The following is a 21488-nucleotide window of genomic DNA, read 5'->3' as shown; positions in this document are numbered from 1 at the left end:
GCAAAAAAAGTGCAATCCCACACTTGTTTTTTGTTTGGCTTTTTTGCTAGGTTCACTAAATGCTAAAACTGACCTGACATTAGGATTCTCCAGGTCAGTACGAGTTCATAGACACCTAACATGTCTAGGTTATTTTTTATCTAAGTGGTGAAAAAAAATTCCAAACTTTGCTAAAAAAAAAAAAAATTGCGCCATTTTCCGATACTCGTAGCGTCTCCATTTTTCGTGATCTGGGGTCGGTTGAGGGCTTATTTTTTGCGTGCCGAGATGACGTTTTTAATGATAGTATTTTGGTGCAGATACGTTCTTTTGATCGCCCGTTATTGCATTTTAATGCAATGTCGCGGCGACCTAAAAAACATAATTCTGGCGTTTCGAATTTTTTTCTTGCTACGTTGTTTAGCGATCAGGTTAATGCTTTTTTTTATTTGATAGATCGGGCGATTCTGAGCGCGGCGATACCAAATATGTGTAGATTTGATTTTTTTTTTATTGATTTATTTTGATTGGGGCGAAAGGGGGGTGATTTAAACTTTTATATTTTTTTTATTTTTTTCACATTTTTTTTAACTTTTTTTTTTTATTTTTGCCATGCTTCAATAGCCTCCATGGGAGGCTAGAAGCAGGCACAACGCGATCGCCTCTGCTACATAGCAGCGATCTGCTGATCGCTGCTATGTAGCAGAAATGGAGGTGTGCTGTTCAAAACAGCTGACATGTCCCGGCTTTGATGCGGGCCCACCGTGGAGCCCTGCATCAAAGCAGGGGATCTGACCTCGGACGTACTATCCTGTCCGAGGTCAGAAAGGGGTTAAGACAAATTAAATGAAGACAATAATAACAAAGAATTTGTGATTGCAATCATTTTCAGGAAGAAACCGAGTATTATCTGACAGAATTGCAGGGGTGTCAATACTTTTGGCCACAACTGTAAATGTCGGATAGAATAGTGTAGGAACAATTTGGGGCAAGCCCTTTTCTGTCCCAGAATGCGCACCGGTGCACAAAGCAAGCTCCATAACGAAATAGTTTGGTGAGTTTGGTGGTGAAGATGTTGACTGGCCTCCATAGAGCCCTGACCTCAACCACATTGAACACCTTAAGGGTATGTGCACACGTTCAGGTTACATCAGGATTTCTTTCAGAAATTTCCAGCGAAAAACCGGACATTTCTGCCAGAAATCCGCATGCATTTTTTGCACGTTTTTTGAGCATTTTTTTCCCAATGCATAGAATAGCAGGAAAAACCGCAAAATTAATGAACATGCTGCTTTTTTACTGCGATGCGTTTTTTTCACGGAAAAAAACGCATCATGTGCAGAAAAATTGCAGAATGCACTCTAAATGATAGGATGCATATGTCTGCGTTTTTAATGCGTTTTTATAGCGTTTATATCGCGAAAACGCGAAAAACATGAACATGTGCACATACCCTTAGGATGAACTGGAATGGAGATTCTGAGCCGGACCTCTCGTCCAACATCCTCGTGTCTGACCTCATGAATGCAATCATGGATGAATGGGTAAAAATTCACAAAAACACACTCCAAAATCTTATAGAAGCTTTCACAGGAGAGTGGAACATATCAGAGCTACAAAAGAGAGAGACCAACGCCTCATTAATGCATATGGATTTAGACTGGGATACCATAAAATCTCATGTCGGTGTAATCAGCAGGTGCAGAAATACTTTTATCCATATAGTGTATAACTAAAAAGCAACATAATAACATTTTTGTTCAAAGACTTCTATGTACAAATATATCTTTTTATATTGGATTAGATGCTTTGTCATCTAAACTAACAGCAGACTGGATGCCCAATCTGTCTTGTTTTAGGGACTTCCTCATCTTTCACTTACATGCTCTGTGGAGCACAGCAAATGCACTTTGCTCCTATGCTTTTATGGTATATAGCCTAATCTTTACAGCTGATGATGCATGTGTTAATCAGTCTGAAAGTTAATTATTACACACAGGGATTGCTGCTGAGTGTCTGCACAGATACATGGCCTGGCCGGATTATTTGTAAAGCTAGTTATCCAGAAAGCGGCATACAGCTGGTATCTGAGCTGTAAATTGGGAGAGCATGTCCATCTTCAGCACCAACTGGTTTGCTTTTGGGGAATAGTCCTGTGCGTGTGCGTGTCTGTATATATATATATATATATATCTATCTATCTATCTATCTATCTATCTATCTATCTATCTATCTATCTATCTATCTATCTATCTATATATATATATGTTAGATATGCGGTATATATAATATTCCACTCCTTTCTTCTGCTGTTTTCAAGTCTGGTATTGCTGCCGATGTAACATGGTCTTGTAGTGAGATGTTGATTTGACTCATCTTGAGGGGAATTTGACATTAAAATGATCTACTTTTAAAATCAGTATTTTATTTTAAAAGGAACCTATCACCTCCAAAAAATGCTATGGCTCAGTGGTTAGCACTGTTGTTCAAATCTCACCAAGGAGTTTGCACAGTGGGTACGGAAAGTATTCAGACTCCTTTAAATTTTTCACTCTTTGTTTCATTGGCAGGCGGCCATTTTTTCACATTAATGTACACTCTACACCCTATCTTGACTGAAAAAAACAAATGTTGTAATTTTTGCAAATTTATTAAAAAGAAAAACTGAATTATCACACGGTCATAAGTATTCAGACCCTTTGCCCAGTATTGAGTAGAAGCACCTTTTGAGCTAGTACAGCCATGAGTCTTCTTGGGAATGATGCAACAAGTTTTTCACACCTGGATTTGGGGATCTTCTGCCATTCTTTCCTATAGATCCATTCCAGTTCCATCTGGTTGGATGGTGAATGTTGGTGGACGCCATTTTCAGGTCTCTCTAGAGATGCTCATTTGGGTTTAGGTCAAGGCTCTGGCTTGGCCAGTCAAGAATGGTCACAGAGTTGTTCTGATGAAGCCACTCCTTTGTTATTTTAGCTGTGTGCTTAGGGTCGTTAGCTTGTCTTGTTGGAAGGTGAACCTTCGACCAAGTCTGAGGTCCAGAGCACTCTGCAAGAGGTTTTCATCCAGATTATCTCTGTACTTGACCGCATTCAGGTTTCCTTCAATGACAATCAGGTGTCCTGTCCCTACAGCTGAAAAACACCCCCTAGCATGATGCTGCCACCACGTTTCCCTGTTGGGATTGTATTGGGCAGATAATGAGCAATGCCTGGTTTTCTTCACACATACCACCTAGAATTATCACCAAAAAGGTTCATCTTCGTCTCATCAGACCAGAGAATCTTATTTCTGATAGTCTGGAAGTCCTTCAAGTGTTTTTTTTTAGCAAACTCTATGCAGACTTTCATATGTCTTGCACTGAGGAGAGGCTTCCGTCTGGCCACTCTGCCATAAAGGCCTGACTGGTGTAAGGCTGTAGTGATAGTTAACTTTGTGGAACTTTCTCCCATCTCCCTACTGCATCTCTGGAGCTCAGCCACAGTGATCCTGGGGTTCTTCTTTACCTCTCGCACCAAGGCTCTTCTCCCATGATTGCTTAGTTTGGCTGGACGGTCAGGTCTAGGAAGACTTCTGGTGGTCCCAAACTTCTTCCATTTAAGGATTATGGAGGTCACTGTGCTCTTAGGAACCTTGAGTACTGCAGAAATTCTGCTGTAACCTTGGCCAGATCTGTGCGTTGACACAATTCTGTCTCTGAGCTGCTTGGCCAGTTCCTTTGACCTCATGATTCTCATTTGGTCTGACATGCATTGTGAGCTGTGAGGTCTTATATAGACAGGTGTGTGCCTTTCCAAATCAAGTCCTATCAGTTTAATTAAACACAGCTGGCCTTCAATGAAGGAGTAGAACCATCTCAGGGAGGATCACAAGCAAATGGACAGCATGTGACTTAAATATGAGTGCCTGAGCAAAGGGTCTGAATAAGTATGACCATGTGATATTTCAGTTTTTCTTTTTTATTAAATTTGCAAAAATTTCAACATTTCTGTTTTTTTCACTCAAGATGGGGTACACTCTGTACATTAATGTGAAAAAATGAACTTTTTTGAATTTACCAAATGGCTGCTATGAAACAAAGTGAAAAATTTAAAGGGGTCTGTATGTTCTCCCTGTGTATATCTGGGGTTCCTCCGGGTTCTCTGGTTTCCTCCCACACTCCAAAGACATACTGACAGGGAATCTAGATTGGGAGCCCTAATGGGAACAGTGATGATAATGTCTATATAAGCATAGCATAATAGATGTATTGGTAATCTGCAGGTAAATACTGTTTAAATCATGGCTGGCTGAATTACGAGAACAGTGGCTTCAGAGGAGGAATTTAAGTTTTATTCTCCCTCTAGCCACTCGCTTACAGTCATCGGTGCAATGCAAGGGGCTGTTAGGGTATGTACACCTGTTAAGTCTTTGGTGCAGTATTTTCTGTTTTACTTTGCTGGCATCAGGAGACCCTTCAGGCTTTGTGACAAATCTGCACCGCAAAAAAAACAACGCAGTGAGTAACCCCTCACTATATAGTGGGAGCGTTGTAATCACTCCTCTATACTTTAATTGACAGCCTGATTTGCAGAGTGTGTGCAGAGCAAGCTGGCAGTCAATGTTCAGGGGAAGTGATTACATCTTAGGCTAGGTTCACATTGTGTTAGGGCAATCCGTTAAGCACATAGCGCTGGCGGATTGCGCTAATGCAATGTTTATTTTGGGTCCGCGTTCGCTGTCCCCACTAGCGCAGATCCCCGATCTGCGCTAGTGAGGGACGGACCTCGGACGCACCTCGGACGCTGCAAGCAGCGTCCGAGGTCTGTCACAAAAGAACGGCACATCGCTAGCGCGTGCCGAAAATGGCATGCGCTAGCGATGCGCTACAGGCACAAATCACATTGCTGTCAATGGGTGCGCTAACGGACCCGTTGCACGGCGTTAATTGCGACATTTTCGCTGTGCAACGCAGTCCGTTAGCATTAACCCATTAACGCAATGTGAACCTAGCCTTATCCACTATATTCCAGTAAGGCCGGGTTCACATTTGCGTAAGTGTGCACAACATATGATCCGCATGCGTACATATCTTTAGCATTGTATACCCAGGGACATGCGCATGCATTGTTTCGTGTTATGTGGCAGGGTCCGGTGAGCACAACATGTTGCATTTTTTGAGGTGTGAAATATTGCATCCAAAAAACGCATTACTATGGGAACGCAATGATACGCAAGGACATGTGTACGCATACCTTCGATACGCATGCGTACTTTAGACTGCACATGTCCAGAAAATGTCACCGCCTCCAACATGCGCATAAAAACGCAAACGCAAGCCTAAACGCATGCATACCCAGCGTTTTTGTTTGCGTTATGCGCAAGATGATGCGCAGGCGTAAGCATGCTTTGCATGCTTTTCGGCATGCATTTGCGCATGCAGACGATAAGCTGCAGACACATACGCAAATGTGAACTTAGCCTTAGTCCACAGGAATTATTTAAATGGTCTCTATCAAGATCAAGCCCTTTAAAACCACATACCGTTTACCCTCGAGTATAAGCCGAGATTTTCAGCCCATTTTTTGGGGCTGAATGTCCCCCTCTCTGCTTATACTCGAGTCATACCCAGGGGTTGGCAGGGGAGGGGGAGCGGGAGCTGTCTAATTATACTCACCTACTCCTGGCGCGGTCCCTGCAGGTCCCTGGCTGCCCGGCGCTACAGCTTCTTCCTGTACTGAGCGGTCACATGGTACCGCTCATTACAGTAATGAATATGTGGCTCCACCTCCCATAGGGGTGGAGCTGCATATTCATTACTGTAATGAGCAGTAACGGTGACCGCTCAATACAGGAAGAAGCTGCGGCGCCGGGAAGCAAGGACTGCACAGCACCAGGAGCAGGTGAGTATACGGGGAGCGCAGCGCTGCGCGATATTCACCTGCTCCTCGTTCCTGCCGCCGCTCCGTCTTCAGCGTCTTCTGCAGTGACGCTCAGGTCAGAGGGTGCGGTGACGTAGTTAAGGTACCGTCACATTAAGCGACGCTGCAGCGATATAGACAACGATGCCGATCGCTGCAGCGTTGCTGTTTAGGTCGCTAGGAGACGTCAAACACTGTAACAGCTGAACGATGCAGGAGCGATCCAGTGACGTACTTATCGTTCTCGCTGGTTGTTCGCTCCATGGAAAAACATTGCAGGCATCGTTGCTTTTGCTGTCAAACAGGATGAATCACGTCGACCTGACGACCAAATAAAGTTCCGGACTTCTAGCTACGACCAGCGATGTCACAGCGGGATCCTGATCGCTGCTGCGTGTCAAACACAACGAGATCGCTATCCAGGACACTGCAACGTCACGGATAGCTGTCGTTCTCGTTCTAAAGTTGCTCAGTGTGAAGGTACCTTAAGTGTCCAGTGTGAAAGTTTCAAGGTTTCAGATTTTTGTTTTGTGAATGAATAGTCCTATGCAAAATTGAAACAAAATATATGAAAATAACTTTTTTTTTTTTTACATAAAATCTGATTTAGACAATAGGTCTTTTTCTGATGACATGTTACCTTTGAAGTGGGAGTGGAGGCCAACTTTTACCTTGTATGCACATACATGTATATAAATTGTTAGAGCCTTTGTTTGGTCTAATATTAGTGCAGTTCATGATGCCAAAAAAATTAAAAAGAAACATTTCTCTCACTGTATATTGTGAATATTCAATTGGCTTCTTGAAAGGGCACGGCAAATCGGTAAGGCAGTAAGGTTTTGTCCCTTGATGCCAGGACAGGAAAGGATTTTCACGGTTTGTAAATTACATTTCGCTAAACTCTGTAGAGCATCAAAGAGAAACACATCTCTTTCAGAGAAAGCTGTGTCCCTGCGGGCTGGTAAATTTTCAAGATTGGCACTACAGTAAACTGCTGTGAATCAGGCTCTGCATGGTGCTGAACAATCAGAGTTTGGGAGACTCGGTGGACTGATAGGTATGAGGAATCTGTGGAACAAAGCTTGCTGAATATTTATAGACGTGAAAACCATCGGACTATCCCGGTTAATTGAGTTCTCAACTGTGATTAGGAAATTGGCCAAGAAATAATGAACATTACGTAGAGTTAAATCCCATTTTCTTAGTCTTCGTAGCTGAAGAATAAGTTATTGGATCACTGCTGGCATTTTTTTTCCTTGCAGTGAGCTCCTTTCCCACCCAACACACGGCTTAGTCTTCAAGCCTGCAAATCCTGATTTATTGTAGATAATAAACGCAACTGTAGACATTTGATTGTTTAACGGTCTCCATTCACATTGGATTAAAATTGAAGAAAAGATTTCAACCAAAGCCCATATACATCAGGTAAAAACGTAAGTGTGAATGATCAATTTAGTCGACTGATCAAAGACTATAATCGTTTAAAATTAGTCGGCTAAGATTGATTTTTTTTCCTCTGAAAGATGGACATGTCACGATTCCCCCAATTACGGTGTCCAAAGGACACTGTGAGTAACAGCTCAGCCACCTTATGGGATCAAGAGCTTTCTGGGCTGTCAGTATTGTGAATGGCAGCCCCGGCATCCTATCTGGCCGAGCCTGTTGGGTTTCCTGCAGGTATTACCTATTCAGGGTGATTACCTGGCGCTTTAGCTGGCTGGCTATGGTTAGACGATTGCCAGTTGTAGCTTTGCTCAGTGGTGTGTTGCTTTTTACTCTGTGTTCTGATTTCCTGATCTTTTGTTCTCGGACCTTGGATTTTCCTTTTGACCGCTCGTTTTTATTGCCCCTTTTGCCTTTGATGCACTCTGACCTTAGTTACCTGCCCCCAAACTTTGCCTCTGACTATCTGTTTGTTTTATCCCTTTATCCTTGACGTACCCTCCTGACTTTTGACCTTGGACTCCTTGACTTCCCCACTATACGGATTGCCTGTGAGAAGCAACTCTGTTTCACAGGATAAACAATCTTTCTAGGTATATTCTTTCAACTGAAGATTTTATTTCCATTAATGAGGTATGGTTGAAAGAATATTCCCAGAAAGTAGATTTGTGAAGCACCCAGTGACAATGAACCTGGATGGCCAGATTGCTATAAGGCTATGTGCACACGTTGCGGATTTTGCTGTGGATTCGCAGCAGTTTTCCATGCGTTTACAGTACCATGTAAACCTATGGACAACAAAATCCGCAGTGCAATGCTGCGGAAAAAAACGCGCGGAAACGTAGTGTTGTTTATTCCGCAGCATGTCAATTCTTTGTGTGGATTCTGCAGCGGTTTACACCTACTCCATAAAAGGAATCCGCAGGTGGAATCCGCACAAAATCCGCAAAAAAAATCTCAGTAATTCCGCAAGAAATCTGCTTTGCGGTTTACCTGCGGATTTATCAAAATCAGTCCGGAAAAATCCGCAGAGTAATTCGCAGAGTAATCCGCAGCGTGTGCACGTGGCCTAAAAGACAAAATGGACTAAAATGTATATGGCTGTATCGGCATTAAGATTGTAAATTAAATGATCATTCCTCCAGCAACACAGTTTAATATAATGTGTATGGGTCTTAAGGAGAACCTGTCATCAAGATTGTTTGCATATGCGGGTGTTTTTATGCTGATTAAGCTCATACGTTTCTTCTAGAAATCCATTTTACTGACTTAGAGAAATCCATAGGTGAAATTGTATGCCAATGAGTTGTAAATGCAGTGGGGCGGACCCTGCACTTACAGCTCATCTGCCCTCTCTCCCTATTGCATGCCCATTGCTTGCCTCCTGCCCCAGTCTGACAGGTCACTGAAACATGAGTGACCTGCCAGTTAGAGAGAGAAAGCAGACAGCGGGTGAGAAAAAGGCAGAGACCTCAGTATGACCATACATGACCTTAGTTTGGGGTAAAAAAAATCCATCTTGATGACAGGTTGTCTTTAACATCTGTGATGTTGTCTGACACTCTTGATGTTGGTGGTAGTGGCGTCAATAACTGTAGATTTACCTCGTATTTTTCACTGTTTTGTATTTTCCAGTATTCATACGAGTCCAGTTTAGATTGGTGTCAGTAATGCATTCTCCTGAAGGACTTTGATATCCTCCCACTGTCTTAAGGCATCTGTGGATTTTTTAAAGGAGCGAGCAAAACAAGACACTTAGGCTGTGTGCACACATTCACGATTCACAGCAGAAAAATCTGCTAGAGTACTATTGTGTTGGCAGGAAAATGCTGCATAAAATACTCACATTTTTCGCTGCTTTTTTGCTGTGGTTATTTAATGCATTTTTCCCAATTCATCAAAATGGGTGAAAATGCTAGAAAAACACTGAAAAAGTGACATAATGCAGATCTGACACTGCTTTAAATCTGCAAAAAAAAAAGGGACACGTGCCTGAGATTTCAGGAATCGCATTCACTTTTTAATAAAACAGTAAAATGCTTCTTTTTGTTGCTGCAAAACACATGGAAAAAAAACACCTATGGGTCTATGGGTATAGAGGAGACTAGATGGCACTATGGTTGGTTACCACTCCTGGTGCAGAATACTTGAGTGTTCTAGAACATAACGTTCACAGTGCTGTAAACTAATAATTGCTAACCTCGGCCAGGATGGTCATAACGTCACACAGACTTATTTTAATTCTTCGGACTTTCAGCCCACTGTCACCTACATAAGGATGTGTTTTCAGGCATGGTACATGGACCGTCTGCACTCTGCCTCTTGGCGCTAAACTATTAACTATTATCAGCTCCTCCCCTTTATTATCCCAGGTTTCCGCATCACACTCTTTTTAATTCTACACTGATAGCAACACTTCTTCAGGAAATAAGCCTTCTACCAGGCAAGGAGTGCCGCACTTGCAAGCTCTTTACTGTAAAGCTTGCAAGCGCTGCTCTCAAGCTGGCCACATCGCTTGATCCAGTCCGCTTCTGTACTCCTGCACTCCTTGGTTGCTGCAGAAGTGTGCAGCATTGGAGCATGCACAGTTTGGCCATTGTTTCAACCATACCTCTGGTTCAAACTATTAATCATCAGGAGCGCACCACATGCTAGCAAGTAGGAAGTCTGGAGGTCGTGGAGCAGTGAGCTACTGAGCAATGACCTTGAGACAAACCCTTAGGCTGTGTGCACACATTCAGGATTTTTCGAGTTTTTATAGAAAACCGCTCAAAAATGCTTACATTAACATCCTATTATTAGAATACAATCCGCAATTTTTGTGCACATGTTGCATTTTTGTCCACAAGAAAAACGCATCGCGGAAAAAAAACGCAGCATGTTCATTAATTTTGCGGATTTTCGCTTTTTTGCCGCTATACGCTATATTATTGCATTGGAGAAGCTCCGGGAAAAAAACACGGTAAAAACGCGAACGGATTTTCTTGCAGAAAAAGTCCGGTTTTGTTCAGGAAATTTCTGCAAAGAATCCTGCCGTGCACATAGCCTTAATGTTGGAAAACATGTTTACCCCCACCCCCAACCTTCATATGTACACTGGAGGATTATTTAGGGAGTTCAGTGAGCAGAACTAGGTACGGTACTTTAAATAATCACAACCTTTTACATTATTTTTGATTAAGCAAAAGTAATAAAAACTGAGATTTTCCGTAGCAACACATATGCATATTATGTTCTATGTACGGTATATAGAGTGGCTCTTTAGATCACGGCACTCTAGTGATTTAGATGGCCATTCAGACTAAAGCTGACCGGAATTGAATGAAAAATGACAATTTGCATTATTTATTTTAATTATTGGCCATTAGTTGATGGACACTAGACAATCTGTCAAAATGTGTTGTGCTACATTTTGTGGGCCCAATTGTCTTTTATATCTAGAATTGCATAGTTGGATCATCCGTTAATGTCATAAAACAAGTGTTTTTTTCCTCTTTTCTTCATCTGGCAGCCATTTATCTGTGCTTGGATGGAAGTGCTTGTATTATATTGGATAAAAGTCTAATGAATCTACAATTGGAGATGCATCTGTCGGCTTTTATTATGGCACTTTTATGCATCAACATTGGATAAAGTTTCATTAAATCCATTTTTGCGAGACATAACTGTGTGTATGATTGCAGATGTTTTACAAAATCAGAATAATTCAGAGCCGTTTGGCCTGAGAATATTTCTATGGCTGAATCAATAATGAGGCACAATAGTTTCCTGTGTTGCTTTTCCAGCTATAACCACAACTGTTGTTTGCTTCTTCTAATTCATCTGTATTCAGAAGAAATGTTCTGCACACTTGTCCAACAGATGGGCCAGTACAAGACTGTGTTAGTAAAGAGGAAAGAGAAGGAAGACCTTGACACAACGGCTCAATTCGTTATACAAGCTGCCCAGTTATGATGTCCCATAGCGTTTACAAGATCGTATTGATCAGTAACATTCTTTATGTTTGTGTGGACACCGGCAAATAAATATTGTCTTTATAAAGCGTGCTTTGATGGTATCACTTCTAATTAGTGTGTTCTTAAAATAAGTTATTCTCTATTGTATCCCGCAAGACTTTCCAAAAATCAGTAATAATAACATTTGGAACATTCCTAATTGTAAGTGATTCTTATATTACCTCGCTGTTGAACAGATGTCTTATGTAATCGTCAAACTGTCCTTAAGGGTATATTAACATCAAAATGCGTTTGTGTGAATATTCTCCGGATAATACAGTCACCTCCCATGCTCCAAAATCATATATTAAAGAGGAGTTGCCGTTTTATAACAACTTTGTCAAGTTGTTGAAGCTGTGTACAGAGACTCCCTCCATTTTTTGAACCAGAAGGTCTGTGGCGGCTGGATAGGAGCCGTGAGAACCGCCTCTTACCTGACAGCATCCGCTATTGTTCTTCTGATTAGCCAGCCTGACAGAACGTCACATGTGCACCACATGGAAAAGATGATGTCGCACCAGGCTAGCTAATCATTAATGCTGGCATGGAAGAGGCGGTTCTCACAGCTTCCATCCAGCGGTCACAGATTATTGACATGGCCAACGCATTAGGTTGTAAAAATTGATTTGTTAAAAAATTTAGTCACAAGCATCCAACTGAGCGCTGAGCTTTTTCGGCCCAGATTGAATAGGTTAATAATTGTTTTAGTTTTTTGAGTCCATGAGCAGCACATACTGCTTATCTGAGGAGGGACGATCATAACAAAAGAGTCACTAAGGGCCCCCATAAACATTAGACTATAGACAGTCATACCCACCGATAACAGCCAACTGCCTAATATGCATGGGACCCTTCCGACTCTAATCCAACAAATAACTTCGGGAAAAAGAAGGATCCAACCTGATGAATTTCTATGCCTGATCTGTATGTTTGGCTGAGAGATAAGCCGTTGGGAGAGGAGTCTGGCAGTACCCTTTGCAAAAGGAACCAAGGAGCACTCTGCTGAACGGTCGGGAAATACAGACGACAGCTATGCAATGTGTATGGGGGCCTTTAGTTTCCGTAAACGGTGGAGGGCTGAGCATGCAGACATCTCATAAGCTTTGTTTAATGTCAGTGCTCTTTCAATTGTTTCCAGTTAAAGTGAACCATGTGTGCGTGCATGGAAATGACATTGTGAGCACCATTGGAACACGGACTAAAGTGAATGGTAACAACCTCTGAACAACGTTGGAAATATGTTGGTATTATATAGGCAATAAGAAAATAATTTGTAGACACGGTGACTAATGCTCATATTAGCTTGTGGCCTACAGTACGGTGGCTTATGCAAACATTGTGGAGAGGTAAATTACTATATAGCTGAGAAACCAGCTGATATTTGATGTTCCATAAACAATAGAAAACAACCCAAAAATTTGGCACTAGCAGCAAATTGACTAGCAGATTCCTGGTGTTTGCCCAACTCTGCATATATCTGCTACAATGGTTCATGTATAGTGCTAAATCTAGGAACGGCATGAATGATAATTTCAAGGTCCGGTATACTCTGCTCTTGACTGTAACAATCAGGGTGGGTGCAAGAAACTGGGTCAGACCTCGGTGATGCGAGGTCAACTTTCAGAGTCTGGAAGTTGACGTGACATCACCGGGATGTCAGCGGCGGCTGCAGCCGGAGATCACATGATCGGGACTGAGCAAGCAGTGATAGTTCCACTCAGAGGCAAATATGTCAACATAAGGTATTTACAAAAAGACTTATTTAAATTGATGTACACAATATACATTGTAGTGACCACCTCTTTAAGTCAGGTGCTACAATATCGGCGTAGGTATGGTGAGATATTAGCCTCCCTAGTGCAATTAGAGTATTTTCAGGAATGTACCCCAGGTCACACAGGCTCTGTACTGCCAGTATGCTCTTTTATTTTTCCCAGTTTTTAAAAATTTCCCACCACTGCCACTACCATGGTGTATACCAGCAGTGCACAAGGCTACAAGTAACACGTGAACTTCTTTATTTCCTCTGACAAGTCACAACTGGAAAATGTCAAGGCTGCTCAGACAAGCTAATGAACACTAATAACAGAATGCCGTCTAATGTTGTGAAACACGGCATGAAAGATGACAAAGGTTAGCCTACATTTGTGGATCGCGCCTCACAGGAGGCCCGGGCATTGAACAGAATGATTTCTTCCAAGCCTTGCTCTTCATTACTCTTGTCAGCTTGGCACATTCATCTTCTAGTGAAGAGTATTCGAGTTTCTGCAGATGCTTTATTGTCACGGGTTGATGTACTTACATCCCATAGCTCTATTGTGTTGCCCATGGCAAGACTTCGTACAATATGTTGCCCCATAACCCAATAAAATGATTTTATTTGCACTATTAATGATTATTATCACTACCATGAAGCCATTGTGTATGGTACTATCATACATGTCCGTAATATATGTCATCCGTCACGTAGGTAATAAACTGATCACAATTTTCCAGAAGGTTTGTGTCCCCAGCTTTGGAGCAGAGCAGCGGTCCTGCTGTTCAGCATATTGATATCATGTTCCTGAGCCAAAGATCTGCATCTGGCAGCACATGGAGGATGTGCTATGGAGCTTGTCATAGGAAACGTGAAGTTGGTTAGTTGCACAAGGGAATAGTGATCTCCTCATGGTTATTAATGAACTCGAAAAACCATTCAAGGAACACAGTTCATCCTATGCCACTGAGTGCTGAATACCTCCCCAGTGGGGATCAATAGATTGGAGCAGAGCCTGTGTTGGTGAGGGAGCAAACACTGACAGTTTCTCCTTTATTCACCTTCTCCTTTTATTATTAAAAAAAAGAAGAAAAATAAGGGAAGAAAACTGCACAGCAGAAAATGATTTATGCTGTGCAGTTTTCTTCTCATTTCTTTTTTTTAAATGAATTCTCATCTCAGTCCTCTTATTCATGGTTGTAACTGAGGCCAAATAATGGTTCTCTGAAGCCTGTACCAATAAGAGGTGGTACTATCGGTTTGTTTTCTATGCAATAGACTCAAATAACATACATCACTAAAAAAAAAAGCAGTCATGTAAAAAACGTCAGCCAAACCCACCAACCGTATAATGTGTGTGGAGTCTTTCGACTCTCCTTCGATGAATGATGTCAGAAACCTATGATTTTTTTTTTATTTGAATACCTTAATTTTTTTCACTCGGGGAGAGGTCACTTCCAGACACCACCAGGGGATACAGGCAGAAGAGGGCCCCTGTGCAAGAACAATATATGGGCCCTTTCCAGTAAAATAGGTCTTCATAATTTCACCTGTTTTGGCGGTAGAAATGTGCCCCCCCTACCTCAGGTGGCAACAATGATATGTCCGCCCTTGGGCCAGAGGTGTTGAAGAAAAGTCTATCCCCCGCACCATTTTGAACACTCTGTCGAATGAGAAGAGTTAATTGCCGGCCGAAGAAGTGTTCATCTAACTGCTATCTAAGATGTCTGAGTGTGACTCTCTAGCTACAAATGTCCATGATTCTGACATTTTAACACTTGAGCGCTCTCATGAATGTGACAGGCATGTTATTGTGTCTGGGTAACGTACTATGGCAGGCCAAATAATACAGCTGTGTGTTGGTGATGCCCAAAGTGTAGCCAACCACAAATTAGTGAAGTGTCTATATTGTTGTTTCTATTCTTTGTCCAAACGTTTGATAAAAGCTGAGGATCTGTGTAAATTCTGTGATTCCTATCCTAAAATATATAATGTTCACTTGAAATCACATTTGTATACTGTACTAGTGTATGTTGTAAATGACCATGGCATAAAGCACTGGACTAACATATATATTATTGGTACTGTTGTAGATTCTCCAGAGAGGACTGTAAAGAGGTTTGAGGCAGAAGGAGTCAGCAAGTACACAACCCTACTGCTCAGCAAAGATGGCAGCACGTTATACGTGGGGGCCAGGGAAGCCCTATTCTCACTGAACAGTACAAATTTTACATCTTCATCAGTGGTAGGTGCTTCTCTTCTCTGTCGTTCAAAAGTGGTCATCCGCCTTGTCTCCTGTAATAATGCAATGATTCTTGATTCATTTTTCAGCTAACATGGAAAGCAGAAGACAGCAAAAAGAAGGAATGTACTTTCAAGGGAAAAGATGCCCAGGTATGTTCTACCATACACAATCATTGTGCCGTTTGCTGCAGCTAATATTGCAGCATTTATGGGTTAATAAACAGTAAGAGGAAGAATTGTGGCTTCCAATTACATAACCTGGCATCATAGAAGCCGGTAACAACCTATGACCCGCCAGTGATGCTTACAGTCTCTACTTTACTCATAGGTTTATAAAAGGGCCCAAATTTTAATTTGCTGCAAATAATTTTTAATTATTAATATAATTTGTGACTTGGTGACTAAAAAAGAAAAGCAAAGATTTAAAAATTAAATCTTTGCTTTTCTTTTTTAGTCACCAAGTCACAAATTATATATATATATATATATATATATATATATATATATATATATATATATATATATATATATATTTTATATATATATATATATATATATATATATATACTGTACATATACAGTGCCTTGCGAAAGTATTCGGCCCCCTAGAACTTTTCAACCTTTTCCCACATATCATGCTTCAAACATAAAGATACCAAATGTAATTTTTTGGTGAATAATCAACAACAAGTGGAACACAATTGTGAAGTTCAATGAAATGTATTGGTTAATTTCAATTTTTTGGGAAATTCACAAACTGAAAAGTGAGGCGTGCAATATTATTGGGCCCCTTTACTTTCAGTGCAGCAAACTCACTCCAGAAGTTCATTGTGGATCTCTGAATGATCCAATGTTGTCCTAAATGCCTAATGATGATAAATATAATTCACCTGTGTGCAATCAAGTCTCCGGATAAATGTACCTGCTCTGTGATAGTCTCAGGGTTCTTTTTAAAGCACATCATGAAGACCAAGACCAACACAACAGGCAGGTCCGTGATACTGTTGTGGAGAAGTTTAAAGCCGGATTTGGATACAAAATTATTTCCAAAACTTTAAACATCCCAAGGAGCACTGTGCAAGCGATCATATTGAAATGGAAGGAGTATCATACCACTGCAAATCCACCAAGACCCGGCCGTCCCTCTAAACTTTCATCTCAAACAAGGTGAAGACTGATCAAAGATGCAGCCAAGAGGCCCATGATCACTCTGGATGAACTGCAGAGATCTACAGCTGAGGTGGGACAGTCTGTCTGCACAAATCTGGCCTTTATGGAAGAGTGGCAAGAAGAAAACCATTTCTCAAAGATATCCATAAAAAGTGTTGTTTAATGTTTGCAACAAACCACCTAGGAGACACACCAAACATGTGAAAGAAGGTGCTCTGGTCAGATGAAACCAAAATCGAACTTTTTGGCAACAATGCCAAAAGATATGTTTGGTGTAAAGGCAACACAACTCATCACCCTGAACACACCATCCCCACTGTCAAACATGGTGGTGGCAGCATCGTGGTTTGAGCCTGCTTTTCTTCATCAGGGACAGGGAAGATGGTTAAAATTGATGGAAAAATGGATGGAGTCAAATACAGGATCATTCTTGAAGGAAATCTGTTGTAGTCTGCAAAAGACCTGAGACTGGGACGTAGATTTGTCTTCCAACAAGACAATGATCCCAAACCTAAAGCAAAATCTACAGTGGAATGGTTCACAAACAAACGTATCCAGGTGTTAGAATGGCCAAGTCAAACTCCAGACCACAATACAATCGAGAATCTGTGGAAAGAGCTGAAAACTGCTGTTCACAAACGATCTCCATCAAACCATTGAGCTCGAGCTGTTTGCCAAGGAATAATGGGCAAGAATTTCAGTCTCTCGATGTATAAAAGTGTTAGAGACATACCCCAAACGACTTGCAGCTGTAATCGCAGCAAAAGGTGGCACAAAAAAATATTAAGTTAAAGTGGCCGAATAATATTGCACGCCCCACTTTTCAGTTTTTGAATTTCCACAAAAATTTAAAATAACCAATAAATTTAGTTCAACTTCACAATTGTGTTCCACTTGTTGTTGATTCTTCACCAAAAAATTACATTTGGTATCTTTATGTTTTAAGCATGATATGTGGGAAAAGTTTGAAAAGTTCCAGGGGGCCGAATACTTTCACAAGGCTCTGTATATATAAAAAACAACTGAAAATATCTTGCTGTTTTCATTCTGTCCTCTGAACGTCACAATTATCTGACGCTTCCTGCACTGCAGAGATCACTTTTTCAGTAGTCATCTCAACATCATGACAGGCAGGATTACAATGGAATATAATCCGTATTTACGGATACCACAGAATCTACCATCCACAATCAGTAACAGTCAATGTACTCTCTAGTCTACATCTTCCTTTTACTTGTTTTTCCGGAAATGTCTTTTTCATTGACCCTTTTCTATAAAGGTACCTTCACACTGAACAACTTAACAACGATATCGCTAGGGATCCGTGACGTTGCAGCGTCCTGGATAGCGATATCGTTGTGTTTGACACGCAGCAGCGATCTGGATCCTGCTGTGACATCGTTGGTCGGAGCAGAAAGGCCAGAACTTTATTTCATCGCTGGATCTCCCGCAGACATCGCTGAATCGGCGTGTGTGACGCCAATTCAGCGATGTCTTCACTGGTAACCAGGGTAAACATCTCTGCACTGTCAGCGCCGGCCGGCCGTAAAGCACACCGCTGTGCTTTACGGCCGGCGCTTACACAGTGCAGGGAAGCAGAACGCCGGGGGACGCGACAGACACCGGAATGTAAGTATGTAGTGTTTGTTTTTTTTTACATTTACACTGGTAACCAGGGTAAACATCGGGTTACTAGCGCAGCCCTGCGCTTAGTAACCCGATGTTTACCCTGGTTACCCGGGGACTTCGGCATCGTTGGTCGCTGGAGAGCTGTCTGTGTGACAGCTCTCCAGTGACCACACAGCGACGCTGCGGCGATCGGCATCGTTGTCTAGATTGCTGCAGCGTCGCTAAATGTGATGGTACCTTAAGTCTGTGTATAAATAGTAAGTGTCTTCCAAGCAGAAACCACCTGTAGAATGGTTAGGTCAGTTTTTATTATTATTATTATTATTAGTTATTATAGCGCAATTTATTCCATGGCACTTTACTTGTGAAAAGGGGCATACATAGACAAGTACAATAAACATGAGCAATGCAAGGCACGCACAAGTACAGAAGGAGAGAGGACCCTGCCCGCGAGGGCTCACAGTCTACAGGGGATGGGTGAGGATACACTAGGACAGGGTAGAGCTGGTCATGTGGCGGTTCACTTTGTGAGTTGGAAGCCATCTAAAGAAGATCAAAAAGACTGAACATATGTACAGTAACTGAGTATGCGGCACTCCTGGTAGGGAGACGAGGTGGCCAACACGTAGATAAGCAAATAAGGAACTTGGCACTCAGAATTGCAGTGAGCAAAACATTATTTTATCAGCAATCCATATATTTGTTAACGTTTCGGTCCAACAGCGCTGTATTGTGCCGATCATAAGAATACAGCATATGGCTATCAGTTCTGATTCTAGGGTTCTAGTTCCAATTCTAGGACCGAAACGTTAACAACTATATGGATTGCCAATAAAATATTGTTTCATCACTGCCATTTTGAGTGCGGAGTCCTTATTTGCATATGCACAGGAAGTCGTTTTTACATTACTATGCATATGTCTCTTGTTTTGTTTTTTTCTGCCCATTTAAGCCAGATTTCAGGCTTAAATGGGCCTGGAAAAACATTGTATGCCCATACCTTTAGGGTATGTGCACACGTTGCGGTTTTTACTGCGGATCCGCAGCGTTTTTGACGCTGCATATCCGCAGCAGTTTTCCATGCGGTGTACAGTACCATGTTAACCTATGGAAAACAAAAACCGCTGTGCACATGCTGCGGAAAAAAACGCGCGGAAACGCTGCGGTTTATTTTCCGCAGCATGTCAATTCTTTGTGCGGAATCCGCAGCAGTTTAACACCTGCTCCATATTAAAAAACCGCAGGTGTAAAACCGCAATAGAATCCGCACAAAAAACACGGAAAATCCGCGATAAATCCGCAGGAAAAACGCAGTGATTTTGCCCTGCGGATTTATCAAAATCAGTGCAGAAAAATCCACACACCAGAACGCAGCGTGGGCACATACCCTTACACTCAGAGCCTAGATTTGCACTTTGCCTACTGCAGCATGGCAACTTTTCTTATTTACTATATTAAGTTATAAATGAGTTATTCAGAAAAAGTAAAAAGATGCTAACATTTATTTATGCATTTTATTCACTTATATAGCGCCATTAATTCCACAGTGCTTTACAGACATCATCATCGGCACTGTCCCCATTGGGGCTCACTATCTAAATTCCCTATCAGTATGTCTTTGGAATGTGGGAAGAAACCAGAGAACCCAGAGGAAACCCATGTAAACATTGGGGGACATACACTCTCCTTGCAGATGTTGTCCTTGGTGGGATTTAAACCCAGGACCCCAGCGCTGCAAGGCTGCAGTGCTGCTAACCACAGAGCCACCGTGCTGCCCCTAGAAAGTGATCTGTTTTTTTGTACACTAATTTAGCTAAAGCCTGCCATATGTAGAAAGGTTGAATCCTGTCTAGATTAAATATGTTTTCCTCCACCCATACAATGGTCCTCATACATACAAAGCTATTACAACAATGTGAAATGAGTTTACATGTTTTTATTATTAAACATATAGATATTTTGTTAAATTTCTTCTTATTTCCTTTTATTAAATTGTGCAAACTCCACTGTTTTAGGGAAAAAAAATCTGTGGTTTTACAGTTCCACAGCCTGAAACTATTAAGTTATAAAGCAGATAGAATATATTCTTTGACCACAGTGCAACCACACCCTTGTTACACGTATCCTCTGCATGGAGTTGTATTTGCATGTGTTCTCTACCTGACCTCTTTATTAAATACATTATGGTAAACAGGAGGGAAAAGGTTTGTGAAGTCTTGTTTGTACAAAACTACTTATGTACAGCAAAGATTGTCAAAATGACAATCTGTAACTGCAGGTTCATGTGTGGGTAGAAATAAAGGGCAAAAAAGAGATACCGTGCTGCAAAAGTTCACTGTAAGTGCATATTTGTCACCCTAAAAGGGTTTTAAAGAGTAACTGCATTTGTCTAGAAAGCTTATGACTTGTCATAGAGATTTGAAACAAAACAAAAAAAGAGTCGTAGCATATCTTAATACATGCTTACCTTGTAATGTCTTCACATCCTGTTTCCGCCCAGATGTGTCCGGATCCCAGAATTCCAAGCGGTGGAAGTTCACTGACCGCCATATTGGGACATCCAAGTGATGGGCGTCTCAATATGGAAACTGTTGGTGGTACCAGCCTCTTGCGCGGTACCACCAGTGGAACACCGTCGCAACAAACACACACTGTATATGCCGTACGCACCACACACACCCACACACACTGTATATGCCGTACGCACCACACACACCCACACACACTGTATATGCCGTACGCACCACACACACACACACACACACACACACATACTGTGTATGCCGTATGCACCACACACACACACACACACACACACACAAACACTGTATATGCCGTACGCACCACACACACATACATTGTATGTGCCGTACGCACCACACACACTGTATACGCCGTACGCAGCCTTTGCGCAGTGTCACCAGCGGAACACTGTTGCAAACACACCATCTTTGTTCAGGAGGAGTGCATGCTTAGTTTTAATGTGACCACCGCTATCTGTCTGCACAAAGATGGCAGCGGTCTGATTTACTGCGCCTACGCGAATTATGCGCAGGTGCAGTCAATCATTCAGCTGATCCTGGCGGCAGATGCACGACGTGTCTACAGGCAGAGGAAGCCGGTCACATTAAAGGGGTTTTCCCATGAACGAAAGTTCATTTTAAAAATCGTCTGTGTCTGACCGTGTACAGAACATAAAACAGCTCCCTGGCTGGAGAGTTAGCAAAAGACAATACTGACATTACAGCAGGGGATCACAGAGGATTCATTTTGTGAGGTAAAATATTTCACTGACTGTTTTTAAACAATATTTTACCTCACAAAATGTATCCTCTGCAATGTCCTGCTCTAATGTCAGTTTGTCTTTTGCTT

The 21488-nt window shown here is 41.8% G+C and overlaps 1 protein-coding gene across 1 annotated transcript in view; it reads left to right on the top strand.

Moving 5' to 3' along the window:
- The window catches only part of SEMA4B (semaphorin 4B), a 454316-nt gene that overhangs the window by 410369 nt on the left and 22459 nt on the right, over positions 1-21488 (top strand). Inside the window, exons 4-5 of the mRNA XM_069766179.1 lie at positions 15167-15318; positions 15405-15467. Coding sequence (XP_069622280.1) covers positions 15167-15318; positions 15405-15467 — 215 coding nt within the window. The remainder of the gene's footprint in view (positions 1-15166; positions 15319-15404; positions 15468-21488) is intronic.

The sequence above is a fragment of the Ranitomeya imitator genome, chromosome 4 (assembly GCF_032444005.1).
Source record: "Ranitomeya imitator isolate aRanImi1 chromosome 4, aRanImi1.pri, whole genome shotgun sequence".
Taxonomy (NCBI): Eukaryota; Metazoa; Chordata; class Amphibia; order Anura; family Dendrobatidae; genus Ranitomeya; species Ranitomeya imitator.
This window is presented reverse-complemented; position numbering and strand designations above follow the sequence as displayed.